Source organism: Lethenteron reissneri, chromosome 8 (genome assembly GCF_015708825.2).
Source record: "Lethenteron reissneri isolate LAM-NWPU_2019-01 chromosome 8, ASM1570882v1, whole genome shotgun sequence".
Taxonomy (NCBI): Eukaryota; Metazoa; Chordata; class Hyperoartia; order Petromyzontiformes; family Petromyzontidae; genus Lethenteron; species Lethenteron reissneri.
This window is the reverse complement of record NC_083786.1, coordinates 6,833,555-6,849,642: the sequence shown is the minus strand read 5'-3', so window position 1 is coordinate 6,849,642 and position 16,088 is coordinate 6,833,555. Positions and strand designations below refer to the sequence as shown.

The following is a 16,088-nucleotide window of genomic DNA, read 5'->3' as shown; positions in this document are numbered from 1 at the left end:
TCTACCCAACGTCACACGTGTCCCCCCTCTGTCTCTCTCTGTCTCTCTCTGTCGTCACCGTCCCAGGCTCCTCGTCCTCCGCCGCTGCACCCACCGCGACCCCCTGCACCTCCGCCGCTAGCACACCGTGCTCCAGCTCCGGCTCCATCTGGAGCCCCGCCTCCGCATCCCCCCCCTCCATGGAGCCCGCGCCTTGCCCCAACCCCCCCGCTCATCATCATCATCACCAGCAGCACCAGCAGCAGCAGCATCATCAGCAGCAGCAGCAGCAACAGGGCGCTTCCCCAAACTCAACAACGTCTGGGCAGAGGCTGCCCGCTTACGCAACCTCGTTCACTCATCTGCAAACCGCGGCTCATTACATGGGGTGCTCAGCTGGTTCCACGTACGGATCTGGTGGTGGTGGTGGTGCGTATTTTGGTGGTGGTGGTGGTGGTGGTGGCGGTGTGGTGGACCCGTGCGGTGTCGCCATACACGGCCTCTCCGGCGCCTCTCTCAGCCCGCTTATCCAACAACAAAGTCACCATCACCAACATCATCAGCAACATCAGCAGCAGCATCAGCAGCACCAGCAGCAGCAGAATCACAGTAATGGCAGCAGCAGCATCAACCTTCAGCAACACCAGCAAGTGTTGACTCACCACCAGAGCCATCACCACCACCATCAACAGCATCAGCATAATCAGCAACATCATCATCATCAGCAGCATCAAGGGCAGCACCTGCAGACTTTGAGCCCCCTTTGTCAGTCTCCTTCTGCGCTGAGTTTGGGGTCCCCAGGATTCCCAGGCGCTGCTTTTGGGGGTCCTGACCCCTACCTGGGTGACTATAAGGACCCCTCAACTTGGAAACTGGGGTTCGGTGCCCCAGACCCCTACCTGAGTGACTACAAGGAGCAACAGGGACTCACCACGTGGAAGTTCCACGTGCTCTGACGATGAGACGGGCGCGCTGGCCATCGTGTGTGGGGGAGGGGGGGTGGTGGATCGGGCAGAGAATGATCATCTTCGACCGTCCTGCGCGCCGAGACTCCCGTTTTTTGATGGGGCCACGAGATGGTGAAGGCCAAGGTCGAGAAGTCAGCGTGGCCAAAGCCGTCGGTGCCACCACCGCCGCCGCACCTCCTCACTCACCACCAACGCGTCCATCCCCTCTGGCAGTTCCAACAGCTCCTCTCTACGGTCGACACACGGCTAGCTCCCAGACCGTCAACCCACCGTCATCTCCCCTCCCAAGGTCTTCTCTTCCTCGCTTGCTTTGCCGGACTCGTGGAGTGCCCATCTCAGCGGTCGGCTCCCCGGCTTCGTCCCAGTCACGCGCGCGCGTGTGCCGTCCAGCGGAACCGTTTTTGAAATGTTTTGTTTATTCTTCCAAAAAAATCGTATTTGAGTCAGCTACCTGCCACCTTCTCTGCTCGAATGCAGCATTTTCAATTCCTAGCACCCGTCTCGGACGCCCGTGCTCAAACGCAAGCAGTACATAGACGCGATTGTTGAATCTATCTGTGCGGAGTCCGGAGTCCTCCCCCGCCACTCGTATAACATGCATGGTGGAGTTTCTCCGGCTCTGCGGTTTCCTTCCCAGGAAGCAAAGAGACTCCGTATTTTAAAAATGGAGTCTTGAGTCTCGGCGAGGCTTTGCCGTGTAAAGTACATTTATGACGCGCGCTGCGTATGGGTTTAGATTCGTTACCCGTCTACGGTTCATGATCATCGCCTGTGGCATGATAAGTGGACGAACTTGACCCCAGGGCAACCTCTAGGTCGACTCGGCCCAACATTTGTACAGCAGTACCTTGTGCCGCGGCGGGTGCGGTTGCCGAAACTTCGGCGACACTGGAAAGACAAAGACGGTCGGGCGTGTTTGCAAATATGGTGCTGACCCGATAACACACCACCCATCGTGATATATATTGTTAGCAGTACCGACCTTAATAGGTGCTCGCTAACAGCACTTGCCAACAGTATTATTTTTTGAAACATCTCGACTATGAGTTTGGTCGCTTCTAAGGGTAAACATTGTGAGTCTGTGTTCGTGAGTCCGACACGTCAATGTAAACATATTCAGTAAGTAGTGCGATGCACTAACCTTTACCTTACACGGTACATAATTACATTATTCACTTGCCAACCCTATGGATTTTAAGGGGTAAGCTGCCGATTTTTTCATCCTTTTACCACGAAAGGCCAGATGCTGCCACGGTGGGATATTGGCCCACACAGCGGACTTGCAGTCCACAGAAAGCGCTCAGGTTCAATTCTATCTCCCGGCGCGGCAACTGAAACAATGGGGGCGAGTTTCTTAAATCTCCTCGCCCCCCCCCCCCACGCTCTCTCTGCCTCCCGCCCCCCTTCCCCCAGCCCCCCTCGTCTATCTGCACAGCAGTAGAAATGTGTTGTGTGTACGTACGTAGAACTTCTTTCGCAACGTACGTAGCCAACCGTGCTAATCCGAGGTGCGGGGTGGGGACGACAACAAACGATCATCGACTATCAGTGGTGAACCCATTGTTAGTGGTGAACCCATTGTTAGTGGTGAACCCACTGAACCCATTGTCAGTGGTGAACCCATTGTTAGTGGTGAACCCATTGTTAGTGGTGAACCCATTGAACCCATTGTCAGTGGTGAACCCATTGTTAGTGGTGAACCCACGAAACCCATTGTCAGTGGTGAACCCATTGTTAGTGGTGAACCCACTGAACTCATTGTTAGTGGTGAACCCACTAAACCCATTGCCAGAGGTGAACCCACTGTTCGTCGATGATCATTGTTTGAAAAATCATATTAGTTTGGCAGGAAGGGAAAAACAATGGGGTTACAAGTGGGCAGACGGAACCGCTTACACCTGTACGGTTGGCAAGTTCGTATGGTGAACATAGTCATAATAATAATATAATAGTCTGTGTATAATGATTAATTGTGTTCACGCTACAGTGGAGCCAGATTATATATATGTGTGTGTGTACGCTGTATGCGACGCGGTTTGTACAATACGTCTATAGACTATCGATATAAGACAAACGCCAACGTTAAGTTGAGCACCAAGTCTTAAACATTCCGATTATTATTGTTGTATTAAATATTATTATTTATTTATTCTAGGGTAGACGATGCCTCCTCCGTCCGTCGTCACGAAAACAATCGACGGGCGTCATCATCGATTAATGGGTTACTTGACATCGATTCTCAGTTTCACCGAGCGGGCGCAAAAACTCGGGCCCCCCCCCCCCCGCGTCCGTATTCTGGGGTCACGACCTCGGCACTGGCACGGCTCCTGCTCGGGCTCAACGGAGCCACCACAGCTCAAAGCCACGCGCTTGGCTTGAGCCGTGGTGCCGGCCTTGAGTTGCAACACTCTGAGCAGCACCCCTCCCTCCCCACCGTGTGCCCTTCACTGTGTCTCTCTCTCTGCATGGTCCCAGACGCATAGCTGTTACCCCATACGATTTACCGCGTATTCTTGTCCAGGGAAATTGAATTTTTAAGTCCATATGGTGTATATTCGTTTCGATCCGGGCACATTTTTGCGTCTCTTTGTTTGTGTTTCTCTCCTTGTGATGGGACTTTGTAGGATGAACGTTGAGATTTATAAGGACACAGGGTAACCAATACGGTCTAAATTGGTCTGTAATAAGGTAGGGCACTGATGAGGGGGTTGACACCGATGCACACGTGCCCAGCATTTCCCATGAGCCGAGCCGTGGTGGCCGAGCCGCTCACTCACGCGGTGTTTGGAAGCTCCCCGAGCCGGCTCAAGACTCGAGCCGGCTCAAGTCTCGAGCCGAGCCCAAGCCGCGTTTGAGGCCGAGCCAGAGGCCGAGCCAGAGCTAGAGCCTGAACCGAGACCCCTCTGTCTGTTTATCGACACGTGGGTTGCTGCTGCTGCTGCTGCGGAATGTAATTGGTTGGTGTGACCCCCAGCAGCCACGAGATGCCGCTACATGCACAGTAGTGTTAGTTCAATATGATGTATTGAAAATTCCCGGGTATTCTGCGGATTGTAACACGAGATGCTGCGGAGGAGAATAAGACGCACACCAGCCCCAGACTTCAAAAATAGCATGTTTAAAAGTGCGTCTTGTACTCCGCTCCCCATTGTGAACCCATTGCGTGGTTACGCTATTCGGCATGGGCTGCTGATGGACTGGATCAGGGGGAGGTTCACAACGGCCGCATCGGAGCCACCGATCCCAGCGCGGATGGGTTCGTAAATCCCGGTTCTCGAGTGTGGCGATGTGAATTGGTCTCGGCGTGGTCACCAACGACTGCACAACGTAAAATAAAGTTTGTTTTTAGCAAAAAGAACATTAGTTTATTGAGTACAATATCTCTGGTTCTCTTGTTTCTTGTAATGTGAGTACTAATTTACATTCATTTATCGGCCCTCTACTGGACACTTGGGCGCTCTCCACGCAGTGTCGGTCATAGGGGTCGTTTTGACCATACTTCACCACGCTGGCCAATGCGGGTTGCAAAACTCGCTCAACCACTGACGTTAAGCCGTGGCCAAGAATCGAAGTCAAGTGCCCCATTTAAATAAAAAAAAATCTCTTTACCCAGTAAAGCTTCGCTGAAACTCAAGACAATTTTTCATGAGCACCCGGAAAAAACCCAGCACTCGTCATACCAGGGGATAACACTAAAAGCGCCGCACATATGGATTCAATAATCCATTACTGTACTGCCATCGTCTTAACCTAATTCTACTGAACCCGTTTAGTCATTACGCGCTACACGCGCCGAATGATTAGCTAAACTCGCACGTATTACCTGACGTGATGGGTGCTAATACATTTCATTCGTTTCTGGTCGTCTGTATGCGTGTTGAACTTCTTTCGCACCGTACGTAGCCAACCGTGCTAGTGGGAGTTGCCAACCGTGCCAATCGTGACATCGGGCCGGGCCGGTCGTGGCAAAAGCACGTGGCCTCTATCTTCTAAAGTCACGTAGAAAGGAAGTAATAAAATAATAATAAGAATAATAATAAAAAATAATATACAAAAAAATAATAATAAAACATAATAAATAATTCTCGTTGTGGCCGAAACATCGTGAGAATTATTTTATTATGTTTTATTTTTATTATTTTATTACTTCCCTTCTACGTGACTTTACCGAAAGAACCAAGAAGATGAATCCCTGCAGTCACGAAAGCTTTAAATCGTGGCCTCTACTCCAGCATTGTGAAGGCAGCAGCGAGGGTTGGTGGATGTCACCCACACACAACAACAACAACTCCCACGACGTGAAACTCCCCTTCCCGTGGGGCGTCCAGGTGGGTGAAGGCGAATTGCCCGATGATGCTGGATGCAATTACCAGCGAAACGTCGTACAACTCAAATTGTAAATGTTGTGGTTTCACGCATCAACACACCGGTGGGCTAAAGCAGTGAACTATTTGTCTTTTATCAACGTGACACTTTTTTACTGATTGGCCGTGTCGGGTGGTGGAGGGTTACGACACATTTATAAATAACGCGATCTAAACCCAAAAAGTTGATGATGAACGCGGAACCCGCCTGTTCCATCTGTATGGGATATACAGGGTGCTTCAACATTTTTTTTTAAACACCTATATGCGACTATCGTTTTTAATGGAAAAAGAACGGATGTTAATAGCTTCATAAACTCAAAGAGTTTGTTCGCCGTCATCGTCAACACGTGCCAGGAATCTTCCCGAGGTGGCCTCCAGAGCCCGGAGGCGGTACATTTCTCGTGGTATTGTTGCAAAATTTTTAGAAGTGTTACAAACATTTTTGCAGCACCCCCTGTAAGTGTTGCTTCCCTCCGCGCACCCATTGTGAATCTGCCCACAACACCTTCATACATCGAGGACCGCAGAGCTCGGGCAATTGTTGGATGCGCGCCGGAGCCTCGCCGCGTGGCTAGCTGCTGCCTTCCGGATCGTCTGTGGATCATCCTCCTCCTCCTCTGGCGTCTCTGAGTGGCCCTCTCTCCATCCCTCTCTCTCAGAGAGAGCGAATATGGTGCGACGGCGGCGGCGGCGCGTTACGAGCCGCCGTTGCGATTCATTTTGCAGCTCCTCGCTCGTGCCATTAATTGACTCGTCTCCCGTGTTGTCGTGGAAACGCCTCGGTCATTAAACACTCGCTCGCAGCTGTTGGCGATTCCCTCGAGAGAGGCGTTGATTTGATTGAGTGATTAATTTGTTCACTAAATAAATAACGCCTGCTTCCCCGCATTTGTCTTTCCACAATAAAAAAAAACATTTTGTTTAAACATCCCATCGAACGCACGGGCCTTCTGGGATGTGCATCTTATCAGCAGCGGTGGCTCAACGCAAGGTAACACTCTGGACCGGTTTTCGACTTTCGGTGTCTCATCAGCAGCGTCACGGTTGCTTGAACCTCTACTGGGGACTTGCCAGGTGTTTGTAGGCATGGACCCTCTCCTTCAGACGTGGGTCCTCGTCCGAGGCACGGAGGCAAAACTCGACAGTACTCGGCACAAGATCATTAATTTTTCGATTTAAAGCTTTCGTGACTGCAGGGATTCATCTTCTTGGTTCTTTCGGTAAAGTCACGTAGAAGGGAATAATAAAATAATAAAAATAAAACATAATAAAATATTTCTCACGACGTTTCGGCCACAACGCAAGTAGCCGTCCTCATTACTTCCCTTCTACGTGACTTTACCGAAGAACCAAGAATATCATTAATGTTCAATGTCGACAATGTTAAAAACGTCACATTTTTTTGACTAATTAGTGTGGGGATGGGGGGGAGTGATCAAATGTCGTCATCTGATTGGTTAATTGGTGCTTCGTTAATTGGCGAGGTCTCCTCATCTGCGAACCCGGGAGGAGCCCACGACCTCACGAGATGGGAGTCAATCCCGGGTCTTCGGAGCTCTCAGGCCGGCGAGCGCGGGGAGCCACTGGACGGGGGTGAGTTGCTGCGTTGAGCTGCTGAAGCGCGCTAACATCGCAGGTGAAACTCAGTGTAACGTAAAAAAAAAACACAAGCATCGTTTGTGTTGTCACAGCGGCGGCCAAAGAACAGAATGTGAACCCCGCAATCGATTAAATCGTCCCGTGTGGATTGTTGTATCGACAAGACCGCGAGATAAGGCGACGGCGTGGGCAGACTTTCATGCAACAGCAGTGGAAAGATAGATCATGGCTGACGAGGAAGGGATGGTGTCACGGCGAATGCGGTGGAGTTTCAGGATACATTTCTAGGGGGCGATGATTAAACACATTCCTGCGGAGGGAGCTGGTAGGAACGTTGGGTTGCTCGGTCAATGGGCAGGGTCAACGACGGCGTGGTGTATTCCGCAAATATGGCAGACTGTGAGGGCGGGCACAAGCCGGCGTGAGTAGGTTAAACGTTGAGTTTTATAAGGGCACCACGGGGTGACCAGCCCCTCCCCACCCAGCCCCACCCCTCCCCACCCAGCCCCACCCCACCCAGCCCCACCCCTCCCTCCCACTCCCCACCCAGCCTCTCCCCACCCAGCCTCTCCCCACCCAGCCCCTCCACCCAGCCCCTCCCCACCCAGCCCCACCCCTCCCTCCCACTCCCCACACAGCCCCTCCCCACCCAGCCTCTCCCCACCCTCCCCTCCACCCAGCCCCACCCCTCCCTCCCTCCCACCCCCCACCCAGCCCCACCCTCCCTCCCCACCCAGCCCCTCCCCTCCCCACCCAGCCTCTCCCCACCCAGCTCCTCCCCACCCTCCCCTCTCCACCCAGCCCACCCCTCCCATTTTTGGATGCACGACGGACGGACACAATAACCCCCTGTGGGCTGGTGTAACCAGGAGGCTCCTACCAGTACTATGCAGATTGACTTTCCAACACACCGGTGTGCTGAAATCTTGACTTAAAGCTTTCGTGACTGCAGGAATTCATACTCTTAGGGTCTTTCGGCAAAGTCACGTGGATAGAAAAATAATAAAATAATAAATTACGACGTTTCGCTCGCAACACAAGCAATCGTCTTCAGGTGAAAAAAACAGCAGGCGGACTGCTGAGGCAGCAAGAAATAACGCGAGAGAGCTACTGCAGCCAAAGGTTATATCGGTTTGAGACGGGTACAATCCAAGGGTAAGTGGGCGGGGCTAGAGATGGAATTTGCAAGTGTGTGCTGAAGTTATAACTAATTGACACGTTTTGTTTACGTGACAACCCTTACTTAATTGGCTGTGTCGAGCGGTGGTGGGTTAACGACACATTTGTATTTACGCGATCTAACCGCCCCCTCCCCTCTTATTATGGAATACTTATAATTGGTCGCGAAAGCCTCAGACTACAACGTGGTTAACTTCCTAAAGTGTGCGTGTGCTGTCACCTGGCGGCTACACTGGGAACCCCCCACCCGCCACCACCAGCAGAGTTGGGGACGTACCTGGGCAGTCAGTGGGTTTGTCATGGTTTCAAGTGCACTTGTAACCAGGTGAGAACTCAAGAGGCCCAGGATGGTCTCCATTTGAAAGAGTGACCTGGTGTAATATCTGCCACGAGGGAGGCGATGATTACTATGTACGGCAAGCCCTCGTTTAACGCGGTAGATACGTTCCTGAAAAGTGCCTGTATATTGTGTTGACGATAAACTTCGGCGAGATACGATGTACTACTATGCAGATTTGAAGCTTTCGTGACTGCAAGGATTCATACTCTTTGGTTTTTTCGGTAATATAAGAATAACAAAAGGCTGCTTAATCTTAGCTTTCTTATCTACTTCCGCCCCCTGCATCACAAAGCTTCAGTTTGAACTCCATGCGTTGCCTCCCAGCGTCCGTTGCTTTCACGTTGCCTCCCAGTCCACAGCACGCCCACACACTCACCATGGTCCCCCCCTCCCTCCATCCCCCGCGACTATATAATTCCTCGTCACAGCCATCTCTTAGACACACTAAAGTGGTTGTGCTTTCGCTACGTTGCCCCCACCTGAAGGACGCTTGTGTTGCGCCCAAAACTTCGTGATTTCATTTAGTTTTCATTTATTTTTTACCTACGTGACTTTACCGAAAAAACCAAAGAGTACTACTATGCACACACAGTGAAATGGCTGGACAGGTACGCCACTGCGTGATCGTATCATTGCGCGTACTGTTATCGCTCCTCTCAGCCACGCGGCGACTCGTCTTCGACCGCTCAGAAACCGCGTGATAACGGAGCGCGTTCCACTTTCGGCAAAAAATATATTCCCGAATGGAAAAACCGCGTTTGCAGCGAAAATGCGTTGTGTGAACACGCGTTAAGCGACGACTTGTCGTACGTATAATGGCAATTTAGTCATTGAGGTGGACAGATGGAGTGATGCTTGCTCGTAGTCAAGTCAACACGTGGTTGTTGACTACGTTGTGGGAAATAGAGGGGAAGCAAAACAAACATTCTTAAAATCCCAGAAACTCAACAGCACCAGTTTCAGAATACAAACTTATCTTTATTTAAGTATGCTTGTCGGTTATACAATACAATGTGTGCAATCGTCTGCCCCTTCCATCAGCCCACTTTCTTTGCCCTGAAATTACCGTTTCTTTCAATACGTTAATACAAAGGTGCATAGCTGGTGCAGTCTGGTACGTGCAAGTGCGGTTTTGTATTGGCTACTTGTACCCGTGTTCAGCGACAAGGTGTTTGATTGCCCGCAATGTGGGAGTGGTGGCAGAGTGGTCATCACTTAGCGCACTGCGCCACAAGTCCAGCCACTAAAGTTCGATTCCCGGACATGGATAACATTTTGCGTGCGACTGCCATCTGAACCGGTCCTGTGCCTCACCCCTCCTCCCCTTTGACGAACTTGCACTGACCAGCGTTAAGTATGTTCAAGTATGACCGTTTGGTTTTTGTAACTGCATGATTACGTTGGCGCACCTGTGTGTATGCTCAGTTTCCTAACAGACATCTCATCCGAAGCATTATTAAACCGACGGAATATACATGGGCATTGACGTGAATAATTGCAGAAGCAGCGGTAAGTACAAATACTGTGGTGGTCCCTATCGGCAGGTCCCCTGCGCAGGACGTCAAGTGCTGCAGTGAAGTGGCAGCGATGCACACGCGCGTGTGATCCAGCGCTTTGGAGGCGGTGAGGGTTGACGGATCAGAGGGGCCCACGAGCGAGGTGACCAGTGCTGCGGCAGTACAGAAAGTGGGTTCGCAATCCCGCCTGCGGGTACTCTCGAACGTCACCACCCCCACCCCCCCACGTGCGTGTCGTGGGTCTTCTCTGGGAGGTTTCCTCCCAGACGAAGCACTCATTGTTTAAAAATTATATGCGTGAGAACCCCACAAGCAGGCAGCACAGCAAGTAGTTTAGATTATTACCTATGCAGCTGAGATTTAAGTATTTCATGGAGTTTCTCTGGGCACTGTAGGCGTCTTCCAAAAACACAAGACAAGAATTGGGCCAAACATCCCAAGGTAGCAGGACCCTCCTGAAAACGAGTGTTGAGACTCAGCGAGGGCTTTCCTGGGTAAACAAATGCATATTACTCTCGAGTTCCCAACAGCAGTACACTTTGAGAACCCAGCCCTAATCGGACAGCTACATGAGTAACTAAGATATAGTATCATACATGAGGGATAAGATATTATAAATGTAGTTACGTATAGGTACACGTGTGTGTGTATAACTGGGTGATCTGACCTCCGACCCCCAGGAACAGGTTAGCTGAGCATTTCTGAGGTCTTCGGGGAGGGGAAATTCCTTGGCCCAGAAAACATAGGGCAAAGTGGGAATAGCCCTGCTGAGACTGCGGTGCCTCAAATATTGTAAGTAGTCACCCCTCCGAGTGAGATTCCATCTGTTGAGGAAGTATGGAAGGCGATCCAGAGTCCGAGACCAGGAAAAGTGCCAGGCAAAGATGATCTCCCAAGCAAACTAAGGGTGGCGTTTGTGTGCGGCCTGTCCTATATGACATCATTATAAGTCTGGACGACTGAACGGGTCTCGCAGGATTGGAAGGATGCCCTGGTGGTCCCTCTCTTTAAGGGGGGCCGCACAGACTGTAATAACTGCAGGGGCATCTCCCTCCTCTGTGCCGAGAAAGGTACTGGCAAGGATCTTTCAACACCGCCTTGCCAAACACACTGGGTCTTTTCAGCCAATCGTGCCCTCCCCCTTCTCTATCCTTTGTGAAAAGTGGACCCCCCCTAATTGAACATCTACACCAGTTAGAAACATTCAGGCTGGCCTGCCTACGATCCATCCTTGGTTTAACCAGGCTGGATTGTGTGAACTCCTCCGGCAGGCAAGGCTGTGTGATCTGGGTCATGTTGTCCACATGCCCAGCCACTGCATGCCCAAACAGCTTTTTTTCAGCTGGAGAGAGGGGACTAAACAGGCGCGGCACGGGCTAGAGACATGATGGAATGATGTGGTACAAGAGGAATATGGAGCTGAGTGGACTTGCCAATAACTGGTGCCAGCAGTGTCAAGATCGGCCTCTGTGAAGGAGGCTCGTGAAGGACACGACTGGGCAGTTGGAGGAAGTCGCCCTCCATCGGCAACGGAGCGCAGAGGAGCGATGCTCGCAACAAGCGAAAACGCCAGGCGGCTAAAACAGTCGGGGGCACGGGTGGTGCATCTGCCAGTCATCTCAGTCAGTCAACCCATGGCACCTGAGTCTGTCCCGTGACCTGCCAGCAGCTGTTCGACATTTCACGTGGTCTTAAAGTGCACATAGCCTGGCACAAGCGCCGTGGTGACATCACCGCCACTTAGTGGCAAATGGCGGTTGTTGTTGGGTAAAGAAGCAGCCCTGCAATGTGTTTCTCACGCCACTGCTGGCAAAAGGGCCTCCACTAGAGGTAGCTCTAGCGAGCCCCTCGATGAGGGTATTTTGGCCTCCTCTTCCACGCTGGCCAGTACGTTTCGGAAGAGGTGGGTGTACCCACACTTTACCCCACGCGTGTGTGTACGTGTGTTTTGTGTGTGTATAATATATGTATATATACGTGTGATCGGGTCTATAAAGCGTTGTCTATCGCCAGCAACTCTACTCCATCCCGCTCTCTCAACGTTAGTCCTTCCTTGCGATGCCGTCGACAGCCATGTTGAGGGCGGCTGCGCGGAACCAGCTGTTCTCTCAGTCCGCCAACCCCTCCCCCTCCCCCAGCTGGGGCCCCACCCCCCGGCCAGTCCCCTCCCACTCCTTCCACCTCCCTGCCTTCCGCAAGGGCGCTCTACCAATTGTCCAGGAAGTCAAAGCCGGACTTGATTGGAACACCACCGCTGGTTCCAGGAGACTGCTGCGGGGCAGGGGGGGCGGATGGTGGGGGGAAAGAGTGAAGGAGAGAGATGTGGAGACACAAGCGTGACGTGAGTCTGCACACAGTTAAGAACAATAATTTCAACTTGTAACGCGCTGCACAGTATTCACTCTCTCTCTGGAAGAGAGAATGATTTCAAGAGGTGTGATGAACCACAGATGAGTGGAAAAGGCAGCCACGCTGTAAGCCAGCACCAGACATTGCCCAAGCTCTGCAGTCTTCTATAGTATAAGGTGTTTTCGGCCAAATAAATTCGCGTTTTAAATGGTAGGGAAATGCACCAGAGAAAACCCATGGGTGGGGGGGGGGCAACACTCAGATGAAAGAGATGGGGAGTCCACATTTTGCTGTACCACCTCCTCCTGGTAAACTAGGATACGGCACCACGACAGCCCTGGAAAGGGCGTTTCACAACATTTGCGTGATCCGCCAACTCCCACTTCCACGGTGCTGGATTACAGGCGTGTGCCACTAGCGACCCTAACATGAGACCCAGGGGCGGTGGCCAGGTGGCTCGGAGGTCAGGGTGCTGAATAATTGTTACGTACCTTTTTAGATGCACATCATATCCACAATAACAATTTTGTCTTTTTTGAACCGTGTCTTCAAATTGTCATCCACACCTTTTATTAATTCTCTCCCATGTGTTTGCAGGTTTTACCGCATGCTGTCTGCCATGATGTCCGACGTTTCTCTCCACGTGCAGGGAGCTTCTTCCAAAACGGAATACTCGTTTCCCGAAGAAGCTCCCAGCACGTGGAGCGAAATGTTAAATATCACACCGATACAACACGTGGCACAAGCTGGAAACACTTCCAGAGAGCTCTACAGCAAAAACTGTGAAAACAGATGCAGTAAAAATGTAATCGCTCAATCCAATCGTTCATTCTGTCCATTCTATCTCTCTATCTAATCATTCACTCCATGGGTTACCTGGCTGTGCCCCACGGGGCTGGTGAACAACTCGTCCTTGTCGGCGCTGGCCGGCAGCAGGGGCGTGGCGACGGTGATGGCGGAGGCGACGGGCGGCGGTGTTCGAGCGACGCTCGGTGCCGGCCTGCTTGCCGCGGCTCGCTCCAGCATCCACGGCACCGCCGCCGCTGCCGCTGATGCCGCTGATGCCGCCGGAGGAGGAAACGATGATGATGACGGAGGAGATGATGATGATGGCAACGGCGCAAACACCGATTCGTCTGGCTCCGACACGAACGCACTGCGTAGAGAGGGGTTGGGGGAGGGGTCACGGACAGCGCGCACGTCAGGTTCGGACAAAATATTACAGCGGTGTCGGCGGTGGTAATGGTGGCGATTGTGGTGATGGTGGCGGCAGTAGTGCTGTCTCACCGATGCGCTGTGTCGGCCATCGAGCTGTAGGATGCCCCGGGCGAGGGCGGTGGGGGTTTGCGTGCTACAGGGGGCGGGTCCCCGGATCGGGAGGCCGCCGGCCCGGCCCTGGGGTCGTAGGAGCGGCTCGCCGAATCGTGCCTCCGGTATGGCGAGCTCAGCCTCTCCGCCGGGGTTAACGCTGCCCCAGATCCCGGTCCGGTTCCAGCCGTGGTGGCAGCAGCCGCCCCTGCCGGCTTCCCCCTCTCCGCGGACAATTTCCACGGTGCGGCAGCCGGCCCCACCGCCGTCTCGTCGGCGCCAGCTTCCTCCACTCTTCGCAGGACCCCCGGGAAGGGCCCCGTGTTCACCACGTGAGCCTCCCGGCCACCGGCCTGGCCCTTGCCGGCCCTGCCGCCCGCCGGCGTGGCGGTACCGTTGGCCGTGGCAGCCGCCGATGTGGCGGCGCCGGCGTGGCCCAGGCTGGAGTCGGGACGGGGCTGGGAGCTGGATCCGGGCTCCAGGTCGCTGAGCGAGAACTCCAGCTGGCTCTGATGAGGGCGTCAGTGGTGGCGGTAACGAGACTTTGTCAGTGATGTGGAGGGAATTTATTTTGAGAAACACACTTTTATTAACATTAGTTTCAGGATTCAACAACAAGGATTCACGAAACTTTGCTGGCAGTAGGGCACGAGCACAAATAACAAAAACTGAACAGTGGCATGTGGCCCTACAAGGGGGGGTGGAATCTAAATCGGTTACAAATCAGCCAAGTGGCTTTTGTTCAAAGCAAGGTGGCTCAAAGAGCTGAGCTGGTACCATTTGAGATCTTGGGTTTGAATTCTGGTAAGGTCCCAACCTAGCCACCAATGTCTGCACAGCCTGGCCAGATGATGAACAAAGTGGCACAGTGATGGTGGTTTTGCTTGGGTCACAGTCAAGGGGCAAAACTCACCTTGGTTTCCCAGGAAAATGGAGCGGAATGCTCATCCTGCCACTTGATGTCCTGGAATAAAATACAGTCATGTTTACATGATCACTATCACAGAAATTCTATTATCGTATGAACCCACTATGCCACTTCACGATATTATTCACACCACCACAACTGTAACCTTAGCAGCATCTCTTCACCCCATCACTCCCACGCTCATTGCCACAACTACCTTCACATCCTAATCGCATCGCCGGAATGCACCCTATGATCGCCACTAACTTAACGTCACCGCTCATCACCAACACACCATGGCTACCAACATGACATCATCACCACACCCATCACAGACAACGTGCCATCACCACCAAAGACAAGGTTAGCCTTTAAACAGACCACCGCAGGACTAACGTGAAAGACGAAATATGTGAACACGGGTTACCCCAGGGCCCAGGTTAAACGAACGCCGATCGTCTTTTTCTCGTTACTGCAGTTGCAGTCTTGACCTCCACACTGCCAACAAGACCCCCATTGCCCCCATCACATTTAACAACAACCACCACCATCACCACCGTTCGCTACAGAATTACGGTGATGTCACCACGGCGCTTGTGCCAGACTTGGGTGCACCTTGAGGCCACCACCTCAAGTGTGGTCGGCTCGCAGGGCACGGGACAGACACCCAGACGTTATGCATTCACTGCCTGGATGTCGAACTTCATTCGCACCACCGTACACAGCCCGAGGCGATTGTCATTCCAATCACCACCACCAACCACCATCATCATAACACGCCCGTCTCTTCCCACAACGACTCACATCTTCCCCAAAGTGCACCGTCTTCTGGCCGGGCTGTATCAGCAGCTTGGGGTAACACGAAGCCAGCGGCGACGGCGACGAAGACGACGAAGACGTCGATGGCGACGCGGGCCGAGCGCCGAGAAGATGAAGCCGCGTCTCGTACCGCGCCCGGGCCTCGGCTCTGATGAGGGCCGCGTCGATCGCCGCCTCCCGCTGGGCCTCGGGCAGCCGCTCCCACGCGGAGCCGTGGCTCTCCCGCACCTTCTCGATCTCCGCCACGATCTTGCGCGCCATGGGGTTCAGCGACGCGAAGTAGACCGCCGCCTTCTCCTCCATGGCGGCTGTCGGTGGAGGAGGGCGGAGGGAGAGAGACGGTGGTGGTGGCTGGGGTTGTCGATAAAGTTGTTTTGATACGAAGGAGGTGGTGGTGGGTGGGGTTGTCGATAAAGTTGTTTCGATACGAGAGAGACGGTGGTGGTGGCTGGGGTTGTCGATAAAGTTGTTTTGAGGTGGTGGTGGGTGGAGTTGTCGATAAAGTTGTTTCGATACGAGAGAGACGGTGGTGGTGGCTGGGGTTGTCGATAAAGTTGTTTTGATACGAAGGAGGTGGTGGTGGGTGGGGTTGTCGATAAAGTTGTTTCGATACGAGAGAGACGGTGGTGGTGGCTGGGGTTGTCGATAAAGTTGTTTTGATATGAAGGCGGTAGTGGCTGGGGTTGTCGATAAAGTTGTTTTGATACGAGAGAGACGGTGGTGGTGGCTGGGGTTGTCGATAAAGTTGTTTTGATA

At 52.7% G+C, this 16,088-nt stretch overlaps 2 protein-coding genes across 2 annotated transcripts in view; one reads left to right on the top strand and one right to left on the bottom strand.

Moving 5' to 3' along the window:
- Window positions 1-4,305, top strand: part of LOC133362651 (homeobox protein OTX1 B-like) — a 44,485-nt gene extending 40,180 nt beyond the window's left edge. The window contains 1 exon segment of the mRNA XM_061581576.1: window positions 67-4,305. Within this exon segment, the coding sequence (XP_061437560.1) occupies window positions 67-935 (869 nt within the window). The 3' untranslated portion in view covers window positions 936-4,305.
- Window positions 4,306-9,389: 5,084 nt separating this feature from the next.
- C8H1orf198 (chromosome 8 C1orf198 homolog) lies at window positions 9,390-15,688 on the bottom strand. Its single transcript, XM_061581639.1, has 5 exons — window positions 15,318-15,688; window positions 14,520-14,570; window positions 13,586-14,115; window positions 13,175-13,454; window positions 9,390-12,220 (listed from the first exon to the last, which is right to left on the bottom strand). Exons 1-5 carry the CDS (start codon window positions 15,633-15,635, stop codon window positions 12,155-12,157), a joined length of 1,245 nt encoding a protein of 414 aa, XP_061437623.1. The 5' UTR covers window positions 15,636-15,688; the 3' UTR covers window positions 9,390-12,154.
- Between the last annotated feature and the right edge of the window lie 400 nt (window positions 15,689-16,088).